Source organism: Babylonia areolata, chromosome 3 (assembly GCF_041734735.1).
Source record: "Babylonia areolata isolate BAREFJ2019XMU chromosome 3, ASM4173473v1, whole genome shotgun sequence".
NCBI classification, from domain to species: Eukaryota; Metazoa; Mollusca; class Gastropoda; order Neogastropoda; family Buccinidae; genus Babylonia; species Babylonia areolata.
In genome coordinates, this window is record NC_134878.1 from 24066702 (window position 1) to 24087811 (window position 21110).

At 41.2% G+C, this 21110-nt stretch overlaps 1 protein-coding gene across 1 annotated transcript in view; it reads right to left on the bottom strand.

Moving 5' to 3' along the window:
* The window catches only part of LOC143280516 (mutS protein homolog 5-like), a 35660-nt gene extending 15167 nt beyond the window's left edge, over positions 1-20493 (bottom strand). The window contains exons 1-15 of the mRNA XM_076585193.1: positions 19194-20493; positions 18322-18402; positions 16530-16610; positions 15221-15342; positions 12605-12714; positions 11598-11633; positions 11062-11150; positions 9801-9846; positions 9293-9431; positions 7811-7873; positions 7136-7207; positions 6839-6898; positions 5526-5598; positions 2948-3057; positions 773-850 (exon numbers count right to left, since the gene is read on the bottom strand). Of these exons, the coding sequence (XP_076441308.1) occupies positions 773-850; positions 2948-3057; positions 5526-5598; positions 6839-6898; positions 7136-7207; positions 7811-7873; positions 9293-9431; positions 9801-9846; positions 11062-11150; positions 11598-11633; positions 12605-12714; positions 15221-15342; positions 16530-16610; positions 18322-18402; positions 19194-19704 (1671 nt within the window). The 5' untranslated portion in view covers positions 19705-20493. The remainder of the gene's footprint in view (positions 1-772; positions 851-2947; positions 3058-5525; positions 5599-6838; positions 6899-7135; positions 7208-7810; positions 7874-9292; positions 9432-9800; positions 9847-11061; positions 11151-11597; positions 11634-12604; positions 12715-15220; positions 15343-16529; positions 16611-18321; positions 18403-19193) is intronic.
* Positions 20494-21110: the final 617 nt, after the last annotated feature.

A 21110-nucleotide genomic window follows, 5' to 3' on the forward strand; every position in this document is an offset into this window, starting at 1 on the left:
TTTGTTCGTTCGTTCTCTCTCTCTCTCTCCACACAAATTTATTTTTTAAACCCCATTCTATCCACATTCTCTCTCTCTCTCTCTCACTCCCTCTCACTCTCTCTCTCTCACTCACTCACTCAATCACTATTGTTTCTCTTTCTCATTTTCTATATGGATGACCAGCAATAAAGAAAGAAAGAAGGAAACAACAAAATAAATATTAAATGATTTACTAAATAAATAAATGAACTGATGTATTTTCTACGAAAAGGAAAATTAAAAATGGCACACCCTACATATGAAATGAACAAATGTGATACATCTGCCAGGAGTACCAAGTGTTTTCGTATCTGTCAATGGAAACAGATAGAAGGGCTGATAGACACATAAACTGATAACACTGATAACAGATATACAGATATGCCATGGTATAAAAATATACCCAGTCAAATTGGTATTTGTGTATCATAAACAAGTTGAGTATTTAAAAACAGGCATTTCTGAATAAATGTATGTACATATGTACCATTCTCACTCCCTCTCTCTTAATTCCTGGACTAGAAGTTAGAACTCCAAAGTTCACCACCGGTAAAACTTTTTTTTTGCAAATGTGGCTGTCTTTAATCATACCATCTTCAGGGATATGAACAACATTCATGAGTGACACTTTTTATATTTTCTCTGCATCTTACCCATTCTTTTGCAATGAATACATGGTTATGTGTCTGAGGAGCACCACACACACCCATACATATTTTACCAAGAATAAAAGAATATGACCTGGACATACCATGAACTGCATTCCAGGTATCTCCCAGTCATCAGTGTCTGAGCCTTCTGGTTTGGGTATGGCCAGCAGGTAGCAGATCTGTACACACAGCAGAGCATGGCTAAACAATACTTTGACTACAATGACCCTCTGTAAATACACACTGCTATTCTTCTTCTTTTTCATTCATGGGCTGTAACTCCCACGTTCACTCTTATACAAGAGTGGGGTTTTATGTGTATGACTATTTTCATCCCTTCCTGTAAGCAGTCATACTCCGTTTTAGGTGGGGAGGAGGGGTGCTGTGGGGGTGGGAGGTGGGGGGGGGAGAGCGCATGCTGGGTGTGTTCTTGTTTCAATAAACCACCGAACACTGACATGAATCATGGGGTCTTTAACCTGCACATTTGTTCTTCTGTATGCATATACACATAAAGGGGGCTCAGGTCCAAGTATGTCTGCATATATGCTGATCCGTAGATTGGAAAAATCTCCACCCTTTACTCACCAGGCACTGTGACCAGGATCAGAACCCAGGACCCTCAAACTGAAAGTCGAATGCTTTAACCACTCAACTGTTGTGCCCAATACAAACACTGAAGTCAAAATTTTAACCCCTTGACTGCTGAACCTTTGTGAAATCATTTCAGTGCGGCATGAGTTTGAAGTGCAAGATCCATGTCCTGTGTAACTGATTTTACTGAACATAACCAATGTTACACCAAGAGGTGGGGTCCAAATAACAGAATGGTACATGACATCCTAGCCTGTAACCTTTATCTCAGGCAACACAGACAGGCATAACAGCAAAGTGGTTGAAGTGTTGGACTTTCAATCTGAGGGTCCTGGATTCAAATCTTGGTAATGGCACTATGGTGGATAAAGGGTGGAGATTTTTCCGATCTCCCAGGTCGACAAATGTGCAGACCTGCTAGTGCCTGAACCCCCTTCGAGTGTATATGTAAGCAAAAGATCAAATACTCACATTAAAGATCCTGTACTGTAATCCATGTCAGCATTCGGTGGGTTATGGAAATAAGAACATACCCAGCATGCACATCCCCAAAAATGGAGTATGGCAGCCTACATGGCAGAACTAAAAATGGTCATACACATAAAAGCCCAGGTGTGTACATACGTGAATGTGGGAGCTGCAGCCCGCAAAGACAGAAGAAGAAAAATCTCAGGCAACAGCCCCTCACTGACCATCACACTCATCAGCAGCAGTGAGGGGGTTAATCACTTGACAACTCAGTGTCAATGAAAAAGATGCATGTAGCACGGAAATGATTGGTATCGTTGATGTCACCATGGTCAACATTTTTGAGGGACATCTAGTGAGCTGTATGGAGTGACTGTCACAAGTACAAGAAAGGAGAAAGAACGGGAGGCAGCAAGGAGGCTTGTTTGAACCATGTTAAGTCTTTGAAATAGCAGTCCTGTTTTCAACAGGTGTCATATAATTGTGTTTGAGGCATGCAATGCATGTGTCTGTTCTTCTGTCTTGCGTTCAAAATGTTCCAATAAATTCTCATATAGAAATGCCAAACATATTCTATTGCCCACCTGCAAAAAAAAAAACAAGAAAAGAAAAAAAAAAAAAACCCTGGCAGTATGTCTCACACACAAACACACACAAGTACATACACACACACACACCACAGAAGCAAATTCAAGAAACATACAAAATCATTAAGAAGAATAGCGATGCAGCACTTCTGGTAGACTAAATGAATCATGCTACAATACTGCTAGTTTAAAAACGAAGCCCATGTGAGGTGTTTACCTGTGGCCTATAATTGTTCACCTGAGGCCTGTAGATGTATAAATGTGGCCTGTAGATGTTTAGCATGTAGATGTTTACCTGAGGCCTGCAGATGTTAAAATGTGGCCTGTAGATGTTTACATGAGGCATGTAGATGTTTACCTGATGCCTGTAGATTTTAACCTGAGGCCTGTAGATGTTTAGCATGTAGATGTTTACCTGAAGCATGTTGATGTTTACCTGAGGCATGCAGATGTTTACCTGTGGCCTGTAGATGTGAACCTGAGGCATGTTGATGTTTACCTGACGCATGTTGATGAATACCTGAGGCATTTAGATATGTTTACCTTAAGCATGTAGACATTCACCTGTGGCCTGTACATGTTAACCTGAAACATGCAGATGTTTACATGAGGTGTACAGGTGTTTACCTGAGGCATGTAGATGACGTTACAGGACTTGACGTCATCTTTCAGCTGTGCCAATTCTTCCCTGGCAACTTTGGTCATCAGGTCTGGTAGGCCAAAGTAGAGGCGTTTCTCTGTCCACACGCATGCACACAAATGTATAGATTTCTTATTTACAAGCATGAACAAGCACTCACTCACACACATGTACAAACATCCACACACACGACCACACATACACAAACTTATTCGCATATATGCCTGCATAGTTAAAAGAAAATGTAAAATAACAAATTTGAAAAAGTTAGTTTAAAGGTTCATAAACCATCATAGCAGTGAATTCACACCCAATCGCGTCTAGGGATCAGTATAGGAAGTCAGGTACCTATGCACACCTGGGTGAAGCGAGGGAAATCAGGGTAAAGCGCCTTTCCCAAAGGTCACAACACCATGCCAGAACTGGGACTCCAGCCCTGATCCCTGGTGGACACTGGTGACGATCACAAGTCCAGCGTCTGAAGCAGTTCTCCCAAGGTGTTTCCATTATATACCAACAATCTTTTCACTCTTTTGCCACAAAGTTTCTGTGTGAAAAGCTCTCCTCAGCACAAAATGTTTCAGAAGCAATGCTCTCAGTCACTGTCAGGGCTGTTAAGAGCATGGCATTTAGGTTATTACTATATGCCCCATACACAAAATATTGTGAAAATATTGAATGCATTCGCAAGGGACATTTAACAGTAGAGCACATTTTAACCCGCTGTTTAGTAATGAAACCTTTTTTGCCTCCAGAAATTACGAAACACGTGTTACCAGTTTCAAATGTTAACATTTTTTTTTTTTTAAGTTATATATTTCAAACTGTTCTTTATCAAAGTTAGCTAGCTATGTGTTAAATAGTCCAGTTGGTTGTTTATTGTAGGTCCCCACATGAACCTCTTTTCAAATAATAATCTATAGAAGTAGTACATACAATATTTGATTATTGACTTTTTTTGCTTTTTTTTGGTCCTAATCCTGCTTCCCCCGTCCCGCCTCTCACACACACCCTTCCAATATGATGTTTTTTCTTTCTCCAATCACTGACACTCACCCTCTCCATTTTAGATTTTGTACTCTATCTTTTCCACATTCTGTTCTCTCTCTCTCTCTGTCTGTCTGTCTCTCTCTTCCTTTCTTAGTCCCCTCCCCCTTGCCACCACCCCCACCCACCCCTCCCCTCCACCTCAACCGCCCCCCCTTTTCATTCAAATATACAGAAATGTCGATTTCTAATTAATACTAACAATCATCATTATGGTAGAAATGATAATAATCCAAATGATAATAATAATATCATTTATTTTCAGTCTAATATCATCATCTTAGATGAACAGACTATAAATAAATAAATGAAACGATGCTCTCAGTCACATGACTCAGTTCTTGTCAAAACACCACCGTGGACTTGTTGACCTAAACTCGGTCAAGGGTGGTATACTGGTCCAATTCATGTTGCACAGGAATAGCACCTGTGAACTTGATCACCTAAACTCGGTCAAGGGTGGTACACTGGTCCAATTCATGTTGCACAGGAATAGCACCTGTGGACTTGTTGACCTAAACTTGGTCAAGGGTGGTATACTGGTCCAATTCATGTTGCACAGGAATAGCACCTGTGGACTTGTTGACCTAAACTCGGTCAAGGGTGGTACACTGGTCCAATTCATGTTGCACAGGAATAGCACCTGTGGACTTGTTGACCTAAACTCGGTCATGGGTGGTACACTGGTCCAATTCATGTTGCACAGGAATAGCACCTGTGGACTTGTTGACCTAAACTCGGTCAAGGGTGGTACACTGGTCCAATTCATGCTGCACAGGAATAGCACCTGTGGACTTGATCACCTAAACTCGGTCAAGGGTGGTATACTGGTCCAATTCATGTTGCACAGGAATAGCACCTATGGACTTGTTGACCTAAACTCGGTCAAGGGTGGTATACTGGTCCAATTCATGTTGCACAGGAAGAGCACCTGTGGACTTGTTGACCTAAACTTGGTCAAGGGTGGTATACTGGTCCAATTCATGTTGCACAGGAATAGCACCTGTGGACTTGTTGACCTAAACTCGGTCAAGGGTGGTATACTGGTCCAATTCATGTTGCACAGGAATAGCACCTGTGGACTTGTTGACCTAAACTCGGTCAAGGGTGGTATACTGGTCCAATTCATGCTGCACAGGAATAGCACCTGTGGACTTGTTGACCTAAACTCGGTCAAGGGTGGTATACTGGTCCAATTCATGCTGCACAGGAATAGCACCTGTGGACTTGTTGACCTAAACTCGGTCAAGGGTGGTATACTGGTCCAATTCATGTTGCACAGGATAAGCAACTGTTGCAATTTCCTGTTGAAAGTTGGCTGCAGCTGTCAAGCTTTGTTACTGTGTGAAAAACAGTCTGTTTGACATGACTCTTTGATGTGGACAAAAGTTACCTGTGGAAGTGAACTGTCTAGTTGACTAAAGTTGCCTATGGCAGTGAAAGAGTTAGCATTCCTTTCCTTTGTTCGTTATTCATTATTTATTCCTTTGTTTTGTGTGGTGCACAAGCATTGCTCACTTTCATCCAGCTTGTCATCCAGCCCTGCCTTGACCATGAAGCGGTTGTTGGCAGTGGAGGCATCAAAGTCCACCTGCAGAAGTACACATCACTTCACATACACTACCTGTCTCAGTGACCTCTGTATACAATGTGCACAAAGTCTGTACGCATCATGAAAAGTTATCGCTGAGCAAATGTTTGATTTGCTCATTTGTAAAAGTGTGCGTATGTGTCTTTGTGCGTGTAAGTTATCATTCAGTAAATGTTTCATGTGCTCATTTGTTAAAGTGTGCGTTTGTGTCTTTGTGTGTGTGTGTCATCACTGAGTAAACGTTTCATATGATCACTTGTAAAAGTGTGTGCATGTGTCTGTGAGTGTGTGAGTTATCACTGAGTAAACGTATCATGTGCTCATTTTTAAAATTGTGTGCATGTGTCTTTGTGTGTGTGAGTCATCACTGAGTAAACGTTTCATACGGTCATTTGTGTAAGTGCGTGATTGTGTCTTTGTGTGTGTGAGTCATCACTGAGTAAACGTTTCATACGGTCATTTGTGTAAGTGTGTGAATGTGTCTTTGTGTGTGTGAGTCATCACTGAGTAAACGTTTCATACGGTCATTTGTGTAAGTGTGTGAATGTGTCTTTGTGTGTGTGAGTCATCACTGAGTAAACATTTCATACGGTCATTTGTATAAGTGTGCGAAAGTGTCTTTGTGTGTGACAGTGTCATTATTTGATGCTCTTCCTCCACATGTGAAGACAGGGATAACCTCCTAAGAGTGATGTTTTGAGTTCATGAGTGTGTGTCTGTGAAAGCGCATATCAATGGATAAGAGAATGATAATTTGTGAGGGAGACGGAGAGAGAGAAAGAGAGAGACAGAGAGAGAGAAAGAGAGACAGAGAGACTTAGAGAAAGAAACTGAGAGCTAAAGAGAGAGAATAACTGAATATGTGCATATGAGTGCATGTGTTTATATACTTTTTTGTTCTTTGAATTTGAACATCAGTTACAAGTGTATGGGAATAATGCCAATAAAAGAGCAGAATAGTAGATAAGAAACTGGTGAAACTATGCAAGCTGCAAATATGTAAGATATGATTTTGTGATATGTTAAATAAGTTAAATATGAATGAATTCAGTAAAAGACACTGACAGTAGCCTGAAGAACAGGCTGGGGTGTTAATCATGAATTGGTGACTCGGCAACAAACAAAACGGGAAAGGGTGAAACGGAATCAGAGGGAAACATGTTTTGGCAACAGACAAAACGGCAACAGACAAAACAGGAAACGGTGAAATGAAACCAGAGGGAAACATGTTTTCACTCACTGTCTTGCTGAGAATACTGGCAATCCTGTGAAGATCATCAGATGTAAACTTGCCAGCAACCTGCACACAGTTCCTTTCACATATCGCTTATATAAAAAAGAAGACAAAAAAACCCCATATATATATATATATATATATATATATATATATATATATATTCATATATTGCTTACTGTCCAATAAACACATTCATACACAAACACCTTAATCATCCACTCTTTTTCACACACACACACTCCCATCACCCTCAAGTAAACAGTCTTGTCACTCCTCTTGCTTTCCAACACACAACAGTACCTTTCTAAAGCTGTCCACTTGGTGTGACTGGGAACGACAGATCTGTCCGATGCACAGAGCATGGTACACTGTCTGTAAGAGATCCACAACCACTTCAACAACACCAAGTATGAACAAGCATAATCCTTCATGCATGTACACATGTGTTTGTCTGTGAGAAGGTTTTTAAAGGATTGCAATGACTCACATTAAAACAAGCTAAACTAACAAAAAACAGCATTCAGTTATATTCTGAAAGACACAAAGGAGTAGAGGAACATTCCATGCAATCTCAGCATTCAATGCCTCACTTTGACTGATGCAACAGCTGAATGGTTTCAGTGTTATATTTTCAATCTGAGGGTCCCATGTTCAAATCCCAATCACAGCACTTGGTTGGTAAAAGTGGAGATTTTTCTGATCTCCCAGGTCAAGATATATGCAAACCTGCTAGTGCCTGTACCCCCTTCATGCATGCAGAAGATCAAATATGCATGTTAAAGGTCCTGTAACCCATGTCTCACAGTGTTTGGTGGGTTCTGGAAAAAAAAAAAAACTCAGTATGTACCCCCAAAAAAACAGAGTATGACAGCTAACATGGTGGGGATAAAAATGGTCATTCACAACAGAGCCGACTCATGCACATAAATGAATGTGTGAGTCACAGCCCATGAACGAAAAAGAAGAATGCCTCACCTTGTACAGCGCCATCCAGTCTGAAGGCATTGCCTGTGCCTCTATCATTCGTGCCAAAATCCGCTGCACACACAAAACAGAAGCTCATAATATAGTAATAATAATACTGACAATAGTATATTCATAGAGCACTTTCAAAACATCTTGAAATGCTTTTACAATAACACATATGTCAGACACAATACACAAAGAACACACACAAGAACACACACACATACACCACACACATGGAAAGATAAAGATGTAGATCCATAAAATACAACTGGAAAGGAGTGCCTTGATTATGCTAAGACTACTTGAGATGATATCTTTTTAGATTTGTTTCTAATGATATTAGTGAGACTATGACAGACTGGAAAAAAGCAGTATAGTTTGTATAAAAGTGATATACTTCACTCTTTCAATTTTGAAAATTGACTCATATACTCAGGACCAGTTTGCATAATTAACACTTGACAATACGCCAAAGAAAATCCCATCAACAACTCCGTTTTAATCTTTAAAAAAATAAAAAAATAAAAAATTCTGTGACTGCTACTTGTATGTATTGATTGTACCATTCCACCATTTGGACATTCCATATAAATGTTTGCAGATGGTCATATTCGTTTGGATAGAAACCAACACTTCTTTCTCAGACTTCAATCTTTTCAACTTGAATGACGTTGTGGTGATTTAGTGGGGCCCTGTCAGACTGTGCAAATCTCTCTGGCCAACTGAGAACTGAAACACTAGTGAATGAAGCAGATCCCCTATGAAGACTTAGTACAAAGTAATCCTGTGAACTGGTCTGAGGCACAGCCACCATAAATTCATGCAAAGTGCATGTCTGAAATGCTTAAAAGACTTAAACACAAGCCTGAAAAAAGATACAGTTCAAAAAGACAAAGCTTGGTGACCGACAGTGATGTTCCAAATGTATTTGAAAGATTCTGTACAAAAGGAGTGAAGCTTAAATACTGACTGTGCCAATTTTGAGAAACCTTTAAAAGAAATAGTATATATTATAAAGTTCAGATACTGATTGCGATGTGCTTGAGGTGTTCTTGATGTGTTTAGTGATGAACACTAACTTGTATTGTATTGTATTATATTGTACATAGTGCATAAAGAGTAAAGTTCTGATACTGACATCAGCATTCTTGATGTGTTTAATGACAATCTGAAAGCTATAATTCCTACAGCGCACAAAGAGAAGAAAAGCTCAGGTACTGACCACAACATTCTTGTTGTCTTCTTGATCCAGTTAGCAATCTGAACACAAGTCTTAAAGTGAAACAGTTCATAAAATAGTAAATCCCAGATACTGACAGCAACAGTCTTGAAGTGTGGAAACAAGCCTTAAAGAAAAACAGTAGAAAAAGAGTAAAGTTCAATGACTGACCTGCAATGCTCTTAATGCTGTTTTGTGACTTCAAGTTGAACACAGTATGTAAAACAATACATCCTAAAGTACAGAACGACAAAACCCCAGATACTGACAGCGACATTCTTGATGTGTTTGAGGCAGGACTGCAGGGAGGACAGCACCTCAGCGTTGTGGCTCTGGGTCAGGAAGGAGATGGTGTCCAGGCGCTGACCGAGGGTCTTTAGGTCCTTCAGGGGCCTCAGGAACCACAGCCTGACAGTCACACACCACATCCACACCAGTGTAAACACACTCACACCAGGAGCAAACACACACCAGTAAAAACATCAACACCAGTGTTAACCTCACCCACACCAGTGTTAATCAAATTTACACACACACCGATACACAGTGGTGTTAATCATACACACACACACATACATACACACTGGTGTTAATCACACACACACACACACACACACACACACACACACACACACACACACACACACACACTGTTGTTAATCACACCCACACCCATACCAGAATCAATCACACCCACACAGGTGTTAACTGCTCGTCACATAATGTGCAGGCACTCTCACACAAGCAACATAAGCAGCTCAGTACATCTTGCCATACCTCAACTTCTTGCTGCCAATCTGTGATTTACATCTGTTCAGTATCCCTGCACATCGGGAAAGAAACCACACTGATTTCATTGTCATGTCCATGTTTACCTGTACATTCAGATTTCTTAACGCATACTCAAAAACCTTCACCCACTCACCATCTCACCTGTCCAAGCATATGCACACCAACACACACACACACACACACACACACACAAGCATACTCACATATACACCCATCCACATATATACATACACATAAACACAAATGCTCACTCACACACACTGACACATGCATACTCACACACTCCTTGTACACATTCCACAACACCCACTTTTAGCAGTCATGTATAATGTTCCACCATGTCCCAGTCAGTCATGTATAATCTATCACCATGCCTCATTCAGTCATGTATAATCCATCACCATGCCTGATTCAGTCATGTATAATCCATCACCATGCCTCATTCAGTCATGTATAATCCATCACCATGCCTCATTCAGTCATGTATAATCCGTCACCATGCCTCATTCAGTCATGTATAATCCATCACCACGCCCCATTCAGTCATGTATAATCCATCAACCCACGCCTCATTCAGTCATGTATAATCCATCACCATGCCTCATTCAGTCATGTATAATCCATCACCATGCCTCATTCAGTCATGTATAATCCATCACCATGCCTCATTCAGTCATGTATAATCCATCACCATGCCTCATCAGTCATGTATAATCCATCACCACGCCTCATTCAGTCATGTATAATGTTCCACCATGTCCCAATCAGTCATGTATAATCGATCACCATGCCTCATTCAGTCATGTATAATCCATCACCATGCCTCATTCAGTCATGTATAATCCATCACCATGCCTCATTCAGTCATGTATAATCCATCACCACGCCCCATTCAGTCACGTATAATCCATCAACCCACGCCTCATTCAGTCATGTATAATCCATCACCACGCCTCATTCAGTCATGTATAATTCATCACCACGCCCCATTCAGTCACGTATAATCCATCACCATGCCTCATTCAGTCATATATAATCCATCACCACACCTCATTCAGTCATGTATAATCCATCACCACGCCTCATTCAGTCATGTATAATCCATCACCACACCTCATTCAGTCATGTATAATCCATCACCATGCCTCATTCAGTCATGTATAATCCTCCACCATGCCTCATTCAGTCAAGTATAATCCTCCACCATGCTCCATTCACATCATCCACCTTTCCATCCCTCACTCACCAAACAGACTCAGACCTTCCTTGGAGCTGCAGGATGTTCCAAACTTGTACACAGAGGGGTGGGCCTCTTTGTGAAAGATCTGTAGAGCACTGTACAGCGCAATACAACACACTGTCATCAGCAAGAATGTTGGGGGTGCCCTGTACATGTGCATGTGTTGTGTCTTGTGGTGTGTGTGTGTGTGTGTGTGTGTGTGTGTGTGTGTGTGTTTGCACATGCATATGTGGTCATGCCTATGCATTAAATATTTTTTCATTCATTGATCAGTTCTTTTTTTTTCTTATTTGTATTTTTCATTATCTACTGTTCTACTGTTTTCATGTCTGGTTTTTGTTTTTTTTGTTTTTGTTTTTTTGGTTTTTTTGTTTGTTTGTTTTTTTACTAATACTATCTTTTCACTTTCACTGATCTGATAAAACAAAACAAACAAAAAAAAACAACAAAGTCCACATACTTACACATATTAATTTCAACATCACACTACAAAGTGGAGGAAAGAGACAGACAGTGTTTCCATGTGGATCAGCAGACTGTACCTGTAGGTGGTGTTGTCCATGATGATCTGGTCCTCACTGCACACATGATACAGTGGGATGAAAAAAAAAGAAGAGAGACAGAGACAGAGACAGAGAGAGAGAGAGAGAGAGAGAGAGAGAGAGAGAGAGAGAGAGACGCCTGGCTACAAAACAATTCTGTTTGTCAATGGGAAATAATGGCTTGACCAAAATGTATTCTGTTTGCACGAACAAAAGAAAAATAACACTTGCACATACATGCTCATATGCACTCACACACACATACACACACACACACACACACACACACACAAACATGCATGCATGCACAAACACAAACATATCTCCCCCCACCCCCACTGAAATATATTAGCCAAAATCAGAACAATAGTTGCAAAGAGCAGACAACCATAACGACATGAAATAATTAACATCTGCCGTGGCGAAAGTGACACTGTGATATGAAGCTGATCTGCAACATGAATATAACATTTAAGTAAATCTCTTAAATTCAGAATACTAACACATGTAGTGGATCCTATAACCCCCAAAATGTGATTGTATTTGACTTCCATTTCTAAGTTATCTCACGGACATACAGTGGAAGCCTTGAAGAAAGGCCCACACAGGGGCATAACAGCTAAGAGGCTTAAGTGTTGGATTTTCAATCTAAGGGTTCTGGGTTTGGATCCCAGTCACAACACATGGTGGGTAAATTGTGGAGATTTTTCTGATCTTCCAGGCCAACAGATATACAGACCTGTCAGTGCCTGAACCCCCTACGTGTGTATGCACATGCAGGATATCAAACACACATGCCAAAGATCCTGTGATCCAGCATTCAGTGGGTCACGGAAATGTATACATACCCAGCATGCACACCCCTCAAAACAGTGTTGCTGCCTACATAACAGAGTAAAATCTATCACAAGCATAAAAGCCCACTTGTACATAAATACAAGTGAATGCGGGAGTTACCACCCTCAAGCACAGAAGCAGAAAGAAGGCAGGCCCCCTCCCACACATACGCAGTGAAAGCCTTGAAGCCAAGGACCGGCACTCTAACTGATGCCTCCTCCAGTTCCACCCCCACCCTGGCTTGGTCTAGGTACTTCAGCAGTCCTCCTATGGCCTTCACCTGTAATGGATTGTGTTGTTCATAACATTTTTCACATTAATAATAGCAATAATAATAATAGCAGCACACTGAAACTGAGCTTTTAACTCACTTAGTACTGCCAGTTAGCTCCCCTGACTTTCCCCACAGATAACCATTTGTATGGGTAAGGAATGAAATTGCCAAAAAACAAATTTCAGAATTTATAAAGTGAAAACTTCAAAACTGATAGTAACATAACAAGTTAGTTAGGACAAAATATATAACTTCCTCCCTTCTTATGAAATCACAGAAATAGATGATAAAAGTATCCATATTTTTGCTCGAAATTGGCACACACTGATGACTTGTAAACGAATCCAGGAATGCACAGACTTGTAAACGAATCCAGGAAAGCACAAAGAGTTTGAAACAGATTAAATTCAGAACATTATTTTGCCATGAAAGGAGCCCTTCATCTAATTCTGTTGTCTGCCTTGTGACTGAAACAAAACTGGGTCAGTCGTCATTGTTGACACGCACTGTTCAAGAGGAGGAAGGTGGCAGAATGGTTAAACTGTTCAAGTGAACCAGTCACGGTGAAAATAACTCTCCTGCTCGCTAGCACAGCAACACACACTGTATTCATTGGTTGCAGTGGAGAGTGGGAAGGTCAGTTAAGATGTTCTTAGCTCATAATGTCATTATGGAAATTAGGTGCCACTCCAAAAATTCATCAAAACTATCAAAGGCCCTGATCAGGGCCCTTCGTCTCAAACAGTTTTAAACAGTACAGCCCCGACAGGGCCTTTCGTCCGGAGTGAGTTAAACATCTCCAAGTCTTTTTCAAATACTTCAGTCAGGCACAAACCACGCATAACTGGCTCCCTGTCTCACACCGAATAAAGTACAAGATCAGCACTCTATGCTACAAATGTATTCACAAATCAGCCCCATCCTATCTCTGTGGCTGCCTTCAACTCTACACTCCATCTCGCTCACTACGATCAGCTTCGGATCCACTCCATTTACGCATACCCAGATTCAAACTCTCGACTGTTGGCTGCCATTCTTTCTCTGTCTCTGGACCTTTCAATTGGAATGAACTTCCTCTTTCGCTTCGTCAAGTCTCCACACTCAGCTCTTTCAAGTGTGGCCTTAAAACCCACCTCTTCCCAAAATAGCCCCCCTTCCCTGCCTCTTCCTTGTCTTTAGTTTCTCCAGTTTTAGAGTTATGCGTGCGTGAGAATGACTGGTGCGAAAGCGCTTAGATTTGTCTATGCATAAGATTCAGCGCTATATAAGTACCATTATTATCATTATTATTATAACAATAATGATAATAATATGAGAATAACAATACAAAGACAACAACAAAACTACACTTGCACGGCGCTTATAATCATCTCCACATCTTTTAAGATGTTTGAGTGATGTTCAAACCACACACAACAATAATAATAAGAATAGAAGAAGAAGAAGAAAATAACAAAGCCACATTTATATGGCATTTTTTAACATCTCAAAATGCTTTATAATAATGTGTTAGTATGGTACAAGCCACACAAGATAACACACACACATAAACACACATACAATGCAGACACTGCACACACACACACGCACACACACACACACACACACACACACACATGCAGACACTGCACACACACACACACGCACACACACACACAGGCATTCACATGCATTAAAGAAACAGATGTGGATCCAAAGAATACAGATTACAGACTGGAGTGCCCTAACTATATGTAGATGCTATTTGAAAACGAATGTGTTCAGGATGTGAGTGAGGGACTGTGATGGACTGAAAATTGCAGCAAATTCCAGGTTTGCACAGGTGAAAAAATGAAAGCTTTCCTACTGTGTTTCTGTTGAATTTGGTAAAACATAAGAATCTCTCATCAGCAGAAGAACAGGATGACCCTGATGGAAAACACTTGTTCAAAAAAGTGAGAGATGTACTGATGATGATACTTATGACATTGTTGCTGATGATGCACCATATCTATCTACCTCTGAACAGTGGTTCTGATGCAGATTAAGTCCTGACAAGGTGTAGGGGTACTAAGGGTAAGGAGGGCTGAAATCAGGTCGGTGTCTCCCACAAGAGTTGCATGGATAAGAGGCCACAACTGCTTCTAAACTGTTATAATTCAACAACCATAGGCTTCCAGTCCACAACCTACATGAAGGGAAATATTTCTACCCTGAAAACGGAGTATGGCTGTCTACAAGGCAGGGTAAAAAAAAAACGGTCACACATGTAAAAGCTCACTCATGTACATTCAAGTGAACGTTGCAGCTCACGAACAAAGAAGAAATATATAGCATTACAGCAGTACACACTCATACACACACTCATACACACACTCATACACACACACAAACACACACACAAACAAGATAATGTACACACACACACACACACACACACATACACATACACATACACACACACATCCCCCCCACACACACACTCCCACACACAAAAGACAACCCCACCCCTAAGAACAGTCGTCATCCTTACCACACAGATGCTGTGGAAGGGGAGGAGGGAGGAGAAGTGGAGGACACGCTCTGTCTCTGTGCTGTGGCTGGGCAGAGCCGGCAGGGGCACTGCCAGGATCCGTCTCTTGCTGGCCCCCACGTCTGTGGGCAAAGTCTCCTGTCACTTTATTATTATCATCATTATCAATATTATTATCATTATTATTATTGCTGTTCTTGTTGTTAATGTTATTATCATCATTATCAGTAGTGGCATATGCATGCAGAAGATAAAATACACACGTTAAAGATCCCCTAATCCATGTCAGCGCTCGGTGGGTTATGGAAACAAGAACATACCCAGCATGCACCCCCTTGAAAATGTAGTATGACTGCCTACATGGTGGGGTAAAAGCACAATTGTGTATATGAGTGAACGAGGGAGTCACAGTCCAGCAAAGAAGAAGAAGAAGCCCCCAGGTCTGTAGGCAGTCTCCAGTCACTTTATTAACATGACCACTATCATCACCACCATCATCACCATCATCACTGAAACTTACACAGCGCCTATCTTCAGTCAGAAACCAAACTCTATGCTCTTTACCAATGCTTGAGTCATTTGCATAACAGGCTGCCTACATGGGTAGAGCCATCTTTAAGTATTCGTCATTTGTTTCCTGTGTCATTCTGTCAAGTTTCAGTCAACTGTATGTGTTATGTACAGTGGTGACCCAGTAGTAATGTGCCTGACTAGAAAGTGAGTGTCACGGTTTTGAATCCCTTATTGAGAGCAGGATTCTTACTCTCCTCCAACAGACCCTAACTGGTTGTCTGTGTGCTTGTCATTCACACAGGATCATAAACTGAGGTCCTGTGTGCAGCATGCACTTTATACACACATAAAAAAAACAACAACCAAACAACAGCAACAATACAGTTGTCACTGGGAAATTCTGTTGACAGTTAAGAAAAAATAAATTCCACTTGCACTTGCAGATAGAAAAAAAATTAAATATGGTGGTACTGCACTTAGGCAACACACTTTCCAAAGGGAGAGCAGCCTGAATTTCACAAGATATCTATTATGATGGAATGTAATACAATACAATACAGGGATAACAAGACTGGGGAGAAGAAGGAAAATGGAAACAGAGAAAGAGCATTAACAATATAATAATATGCAAACACACATCAGAACACACATCAATAATGTAAGCTGAACACACACACACAAACGCACACTGGTACATGTACACATTGACACAGACACATGAATACATACACATACAATGATACATACACACATACATACGCAACACTCACACACAAACACACACACAATTACTGACCAAAATCACTGCTGGGAAGAAACACCAGTTTGTGTTCACCCTCCTCTTCACTGCTTGAATCAGGGCCATTACTGACTGCTGCTGTTGAAACAAAATCATTTTATTCTCATTCTCTTTTTCTCACCCCTGTTCTTTTCACTCTTATCACATACACAAAATTCATTTTAATATCAGTTATCCATTGTCTTGGTAACCATCTGTGCATAATTCTTCTACTTCACGTTTGGAACCTGTGTCACTGCCATCAATAGATGCCCTGCAATGACCTTGTTGATAAAGCCTACTGTGGAAGAGTGTGATCTGCCATCCCTGAAATGCCTGGACCACGTAACTCCATCAGAACACAGAAGATCAAATACGCACATTAAAGATCCTGTAATCCATGTCAGTATTCAGTCGGTTATGGAAACAAGAACATACCCAGCATGCACTCCCACGAAAACAGAGTTTGGCTGCTGACATGGCAGAGTAAATAATTTTGAAAAAAAGGTAATAAAATGTTACATGTCTGTATGAGTGTGTATGTATGCATGACTGAAACCCGATTTAATGACATATGAAACGAATAATGAGCACCCCAATGACAGCTGTCAGTTGGCTCTACCTATGTAGGCAGCCTGTTGTGAAAATGAGCCTATGTTTATTAAGCGCCTACCATCATCAGAATAGTGGCAGGTGTTCCTTTTAGTTAAAAGTCTGTAATAAATTTGCAGTTCAATTAGTGGAAAACACAGACACCCACAACACTTTCTGGTGCCCCATCTTAACTTGAGATGCTGAGAATGTGTCAGAGAATACACATTATGGCAGTGGTAAAAATTCGACACACAGTCATGTTATGCTGAAACAACAAGAGTCATGTTTAAGTTATAAAAATATGTGTGGACGGTATGGATGTTTTGTTCGTGTGTAGACTTTCATCTGTGTCCATATATTACCATTTCAAACAACACAGAACCAGATGTAAATGAGGTGAGCAGCATCACACAAATGTTAAAGAATTAAACAAGTGACATGAATTCATTCCCACACAGGCACATCTAGCTGTATTAAGGTGCTAGAAAGTGCAGTCCTGAAGTTCTCTGCTCTTGGGGACCCAAATGTCACATAACACCTTCCATCTTCAGTCTGTTCGAAGGTCTTGGGAAGAAATTTCTATAAAATCTCAAATATCTGTATCAGTCCATCTTCCTGAGGTCAGTGATCTCCCTTCCAATAATGGTTCATGCAGTTCTTTAACAGCAGTGACCAGATGGCTGCCAGCTGTCCTCTCCTCAAGTGACAACACTGTGATTTAATGAATAGTACACCTTGAAGGAGCATGGCTGCCTGTACAGCAGGGAAAAATGGTCATACACGAAAAACCCACTCACTGATATAAGTGAACAAAGGAATTCCAGCCGACAAATGCAGGCAAACAAAAGAAATGAACCATATGACCAACACAAACTGATTTCTCAAACCCGGTCGATTTCAGCGCTTGGTTTTGTTAATCAGATTAATCTTCCAGAAAGGACAGCACTTTGTGATTTACAATCAGAGCACAATAAGCTGAATAACTGTTCATTGTTGTTGTTCTTTCATTACCACTGTTATCATCATCAAACCATTTTGAAACAGCATAAACATAACACACCAGACAAATGCTATAGTTAAGTGGTTAGAGCGTTGGTCTTTAAATCAAAGGGTGCTGGGCTTGATCCTGGTATCAGCATATCATGGTGTAAGGGTGGAAATCAGTACGTAAGTCAGAATGATAGGAAACTTATCAAACATTATACAATATACTTACTGGATTTTTTAAGAACTTTCAAGAGACGTTCATCCTGTTTGGAGCTCAAGATGATTGCCGATGGTTCAACTTGCCTAACAACTAAAAACAAAAAGGAATAGATATTTTGCATTATTGCTCAGATGCAGTTGCAAACCTGAACACACACTGTATGCACACACACACACACACACACACACACACACACACACACACACACACACACACCAGAGATGGAGAGAGTGAAAGAACACAATAACTTGAATAAGAGTAGAGACAAGGATAGAGAGGATAAAGACGGAACAGAGAAGAAAGAGGGATTTGAGACACAAGAGAAAAAGAGATGGAAGAAAAAGAAAAAAAAGCCAATGCTGTTACAATGCTGCAAAAAGACAACAATAAAAGACATAAAAAGAGGCACTCAGAGAGAAAGGGGATAAAGACAGAGAGAGAGAGACAGAGAGAGAGAGAGATGATAGAAACAAAGACAGAGTCATAGAGAGAGAGAGACCGAGGTGGAGGAGAAAGAGAGGGGGGGGGGGCATGAGAGAGACCAAGCCAAAGAGAGAGAGACAGTGATAGAGGAGAGAGAGAGAGAGAGAGAAAGAGAAAGAGACAGAGGAGAAAGACAGACAGACAGAGAGAAATTACATGTTTTAAAGTTTTTTGGCCATGGGCACATATAAACAGTCAAGGAGGTGGGTGAAATAACTAAATAGCTAGATAAGTAAGTTTGGTAAAAGGAAAATACAGGCAGTGAGAGAGAGAGACAGAGAGAGAGAGAAAGAACAAAACAGACAGAAAGACTAAGAGACATGCATGCACACACACACACAAACAACACACACACACACACACACACACAAACACACGAACACACAGTCAGTCCTTACTCTGCTGCAAAAGGACAAAGTCCTCCACCTCAGGCTGGTCAGCCATGAAGAACACCTGTGGACAGTCCAGGTCATAGTAGGCTGCTGCCAGCTGGTTCCCCTGCCACACCACACTCAGCAACACCTGTAATGCCAACACACACAGCATTAACACCACATGCAGCAACACATGGAACACTAACACACACAGCAACACGCAGCATAAACACTTGTCAGCAATACCTGCAACACCAACATGCACAGCATAAACACCACTCTCAGCAACACCTGTACAGCCACCACACACAGCATAAACATTTGTCAGCAACACCTGCAACGCCAACATGCACAGCATGAACACCACTCTCAGCAACACCCACGCACAGCATAAACACCACACTCCACAACACCTGCAACACCAACACACAGAGCACAAACACCACTCTCGGCAACACCTGCAACACCAACACACACACACACACCGCATAAACACCACACTCAGCCATCCTTGCAACGCCAGCACACACAGCATAAATACTACATACAACAACACTTGCAACGCCAACACACATAGCACAAACACCACACAGCAACACTTGCAACACTAACATACAGCATAAACAAGACACACAGCAACACTTCCAATGCCAACACACACACCATAAACACTAGTCAGCAACACCTGCAACGACAACATAAACACCACACACAGCAACACCAACACACACAGCATAAACACTAGTCAGCAACACCTGCAACGACAACACACAGCATAAAACCACACTCAGCAACACTTGCAACAACAACACACAGCATAAACATTACACTCTGCAACACCAACACACAGCGACACTTCCAACGCCAACACACACAGCATAAACGCAAGTCAGCAGCACCTGCAACAACACACAGCATAAAACCACACTCAGCAACACCTGCAACAACAACACTCAGCATAAAACCATACTCAGCAAAACCTGCAACAACACCACACAGCATAAAACCACACATAACAACACCTGTAACAACAACACACAGCATAAACACCACACTCAGCAACAACTGCAACACCAACATAAACACCACACACAGCAACACCCGCAACGCCAACACACACAGTATAAACACCACACTCAGCAACACCTGCAACAACAACACACAGCATAAAATAGAAATTAGTGTAGGTTATACTTCTATCAACAATTCCTTTTTCACACCCACACCAACCTAAAATCACATGCACATGCATACATACACTCACATGCATGTGTGCACACATGCACGCAAACACTGAACATCACAAAGCTCACACATTCACACACACACACACACACACACACACACACACAATGATACAAACACACACACACACACACAGTGTGTGTGCACACACACACATACGCATACACGTGCATGCTCGCACACACACACAATTAGACACAACACACACACACACACACACAAACACCCAGCAAACTCTTCTTATCAAAACTAACTGTACACATGTCAACATCAACACTACTGATGCAGTCCCACAGCTAGTGAACAATCAGCCTTTCTTCCTCTTCACCCAGGATGACATGTAGTATCCTGTCAATATCACCTCTCGGTGAGACCTACATCCGATACATCTCCAGCTGCAGATCTGTGAGGAAAGTGATTTCCCCCGAGTGATTTCCCTCTGTCCCTTTCCTGTCCTGTCTACCAGTCGAGTGGTGTTCTTGACAAACAATGGGAGACAGTTTCCCACATTTCCTCAGCTCTGAGTTGCTTCAGTGGGAATATCAATGAGCCCCTCAATGGGCATGATTGTTGAAGTGGACAGTGCATCAGACTTTCATCACAAGAGGATGCGAGGTCTGTCACACAAAGTTGAAATCTTAACAACACCTGTATGGCGGGTTATGTGCGGAGATCTGTTCTTGCCTTAGTTGGGAT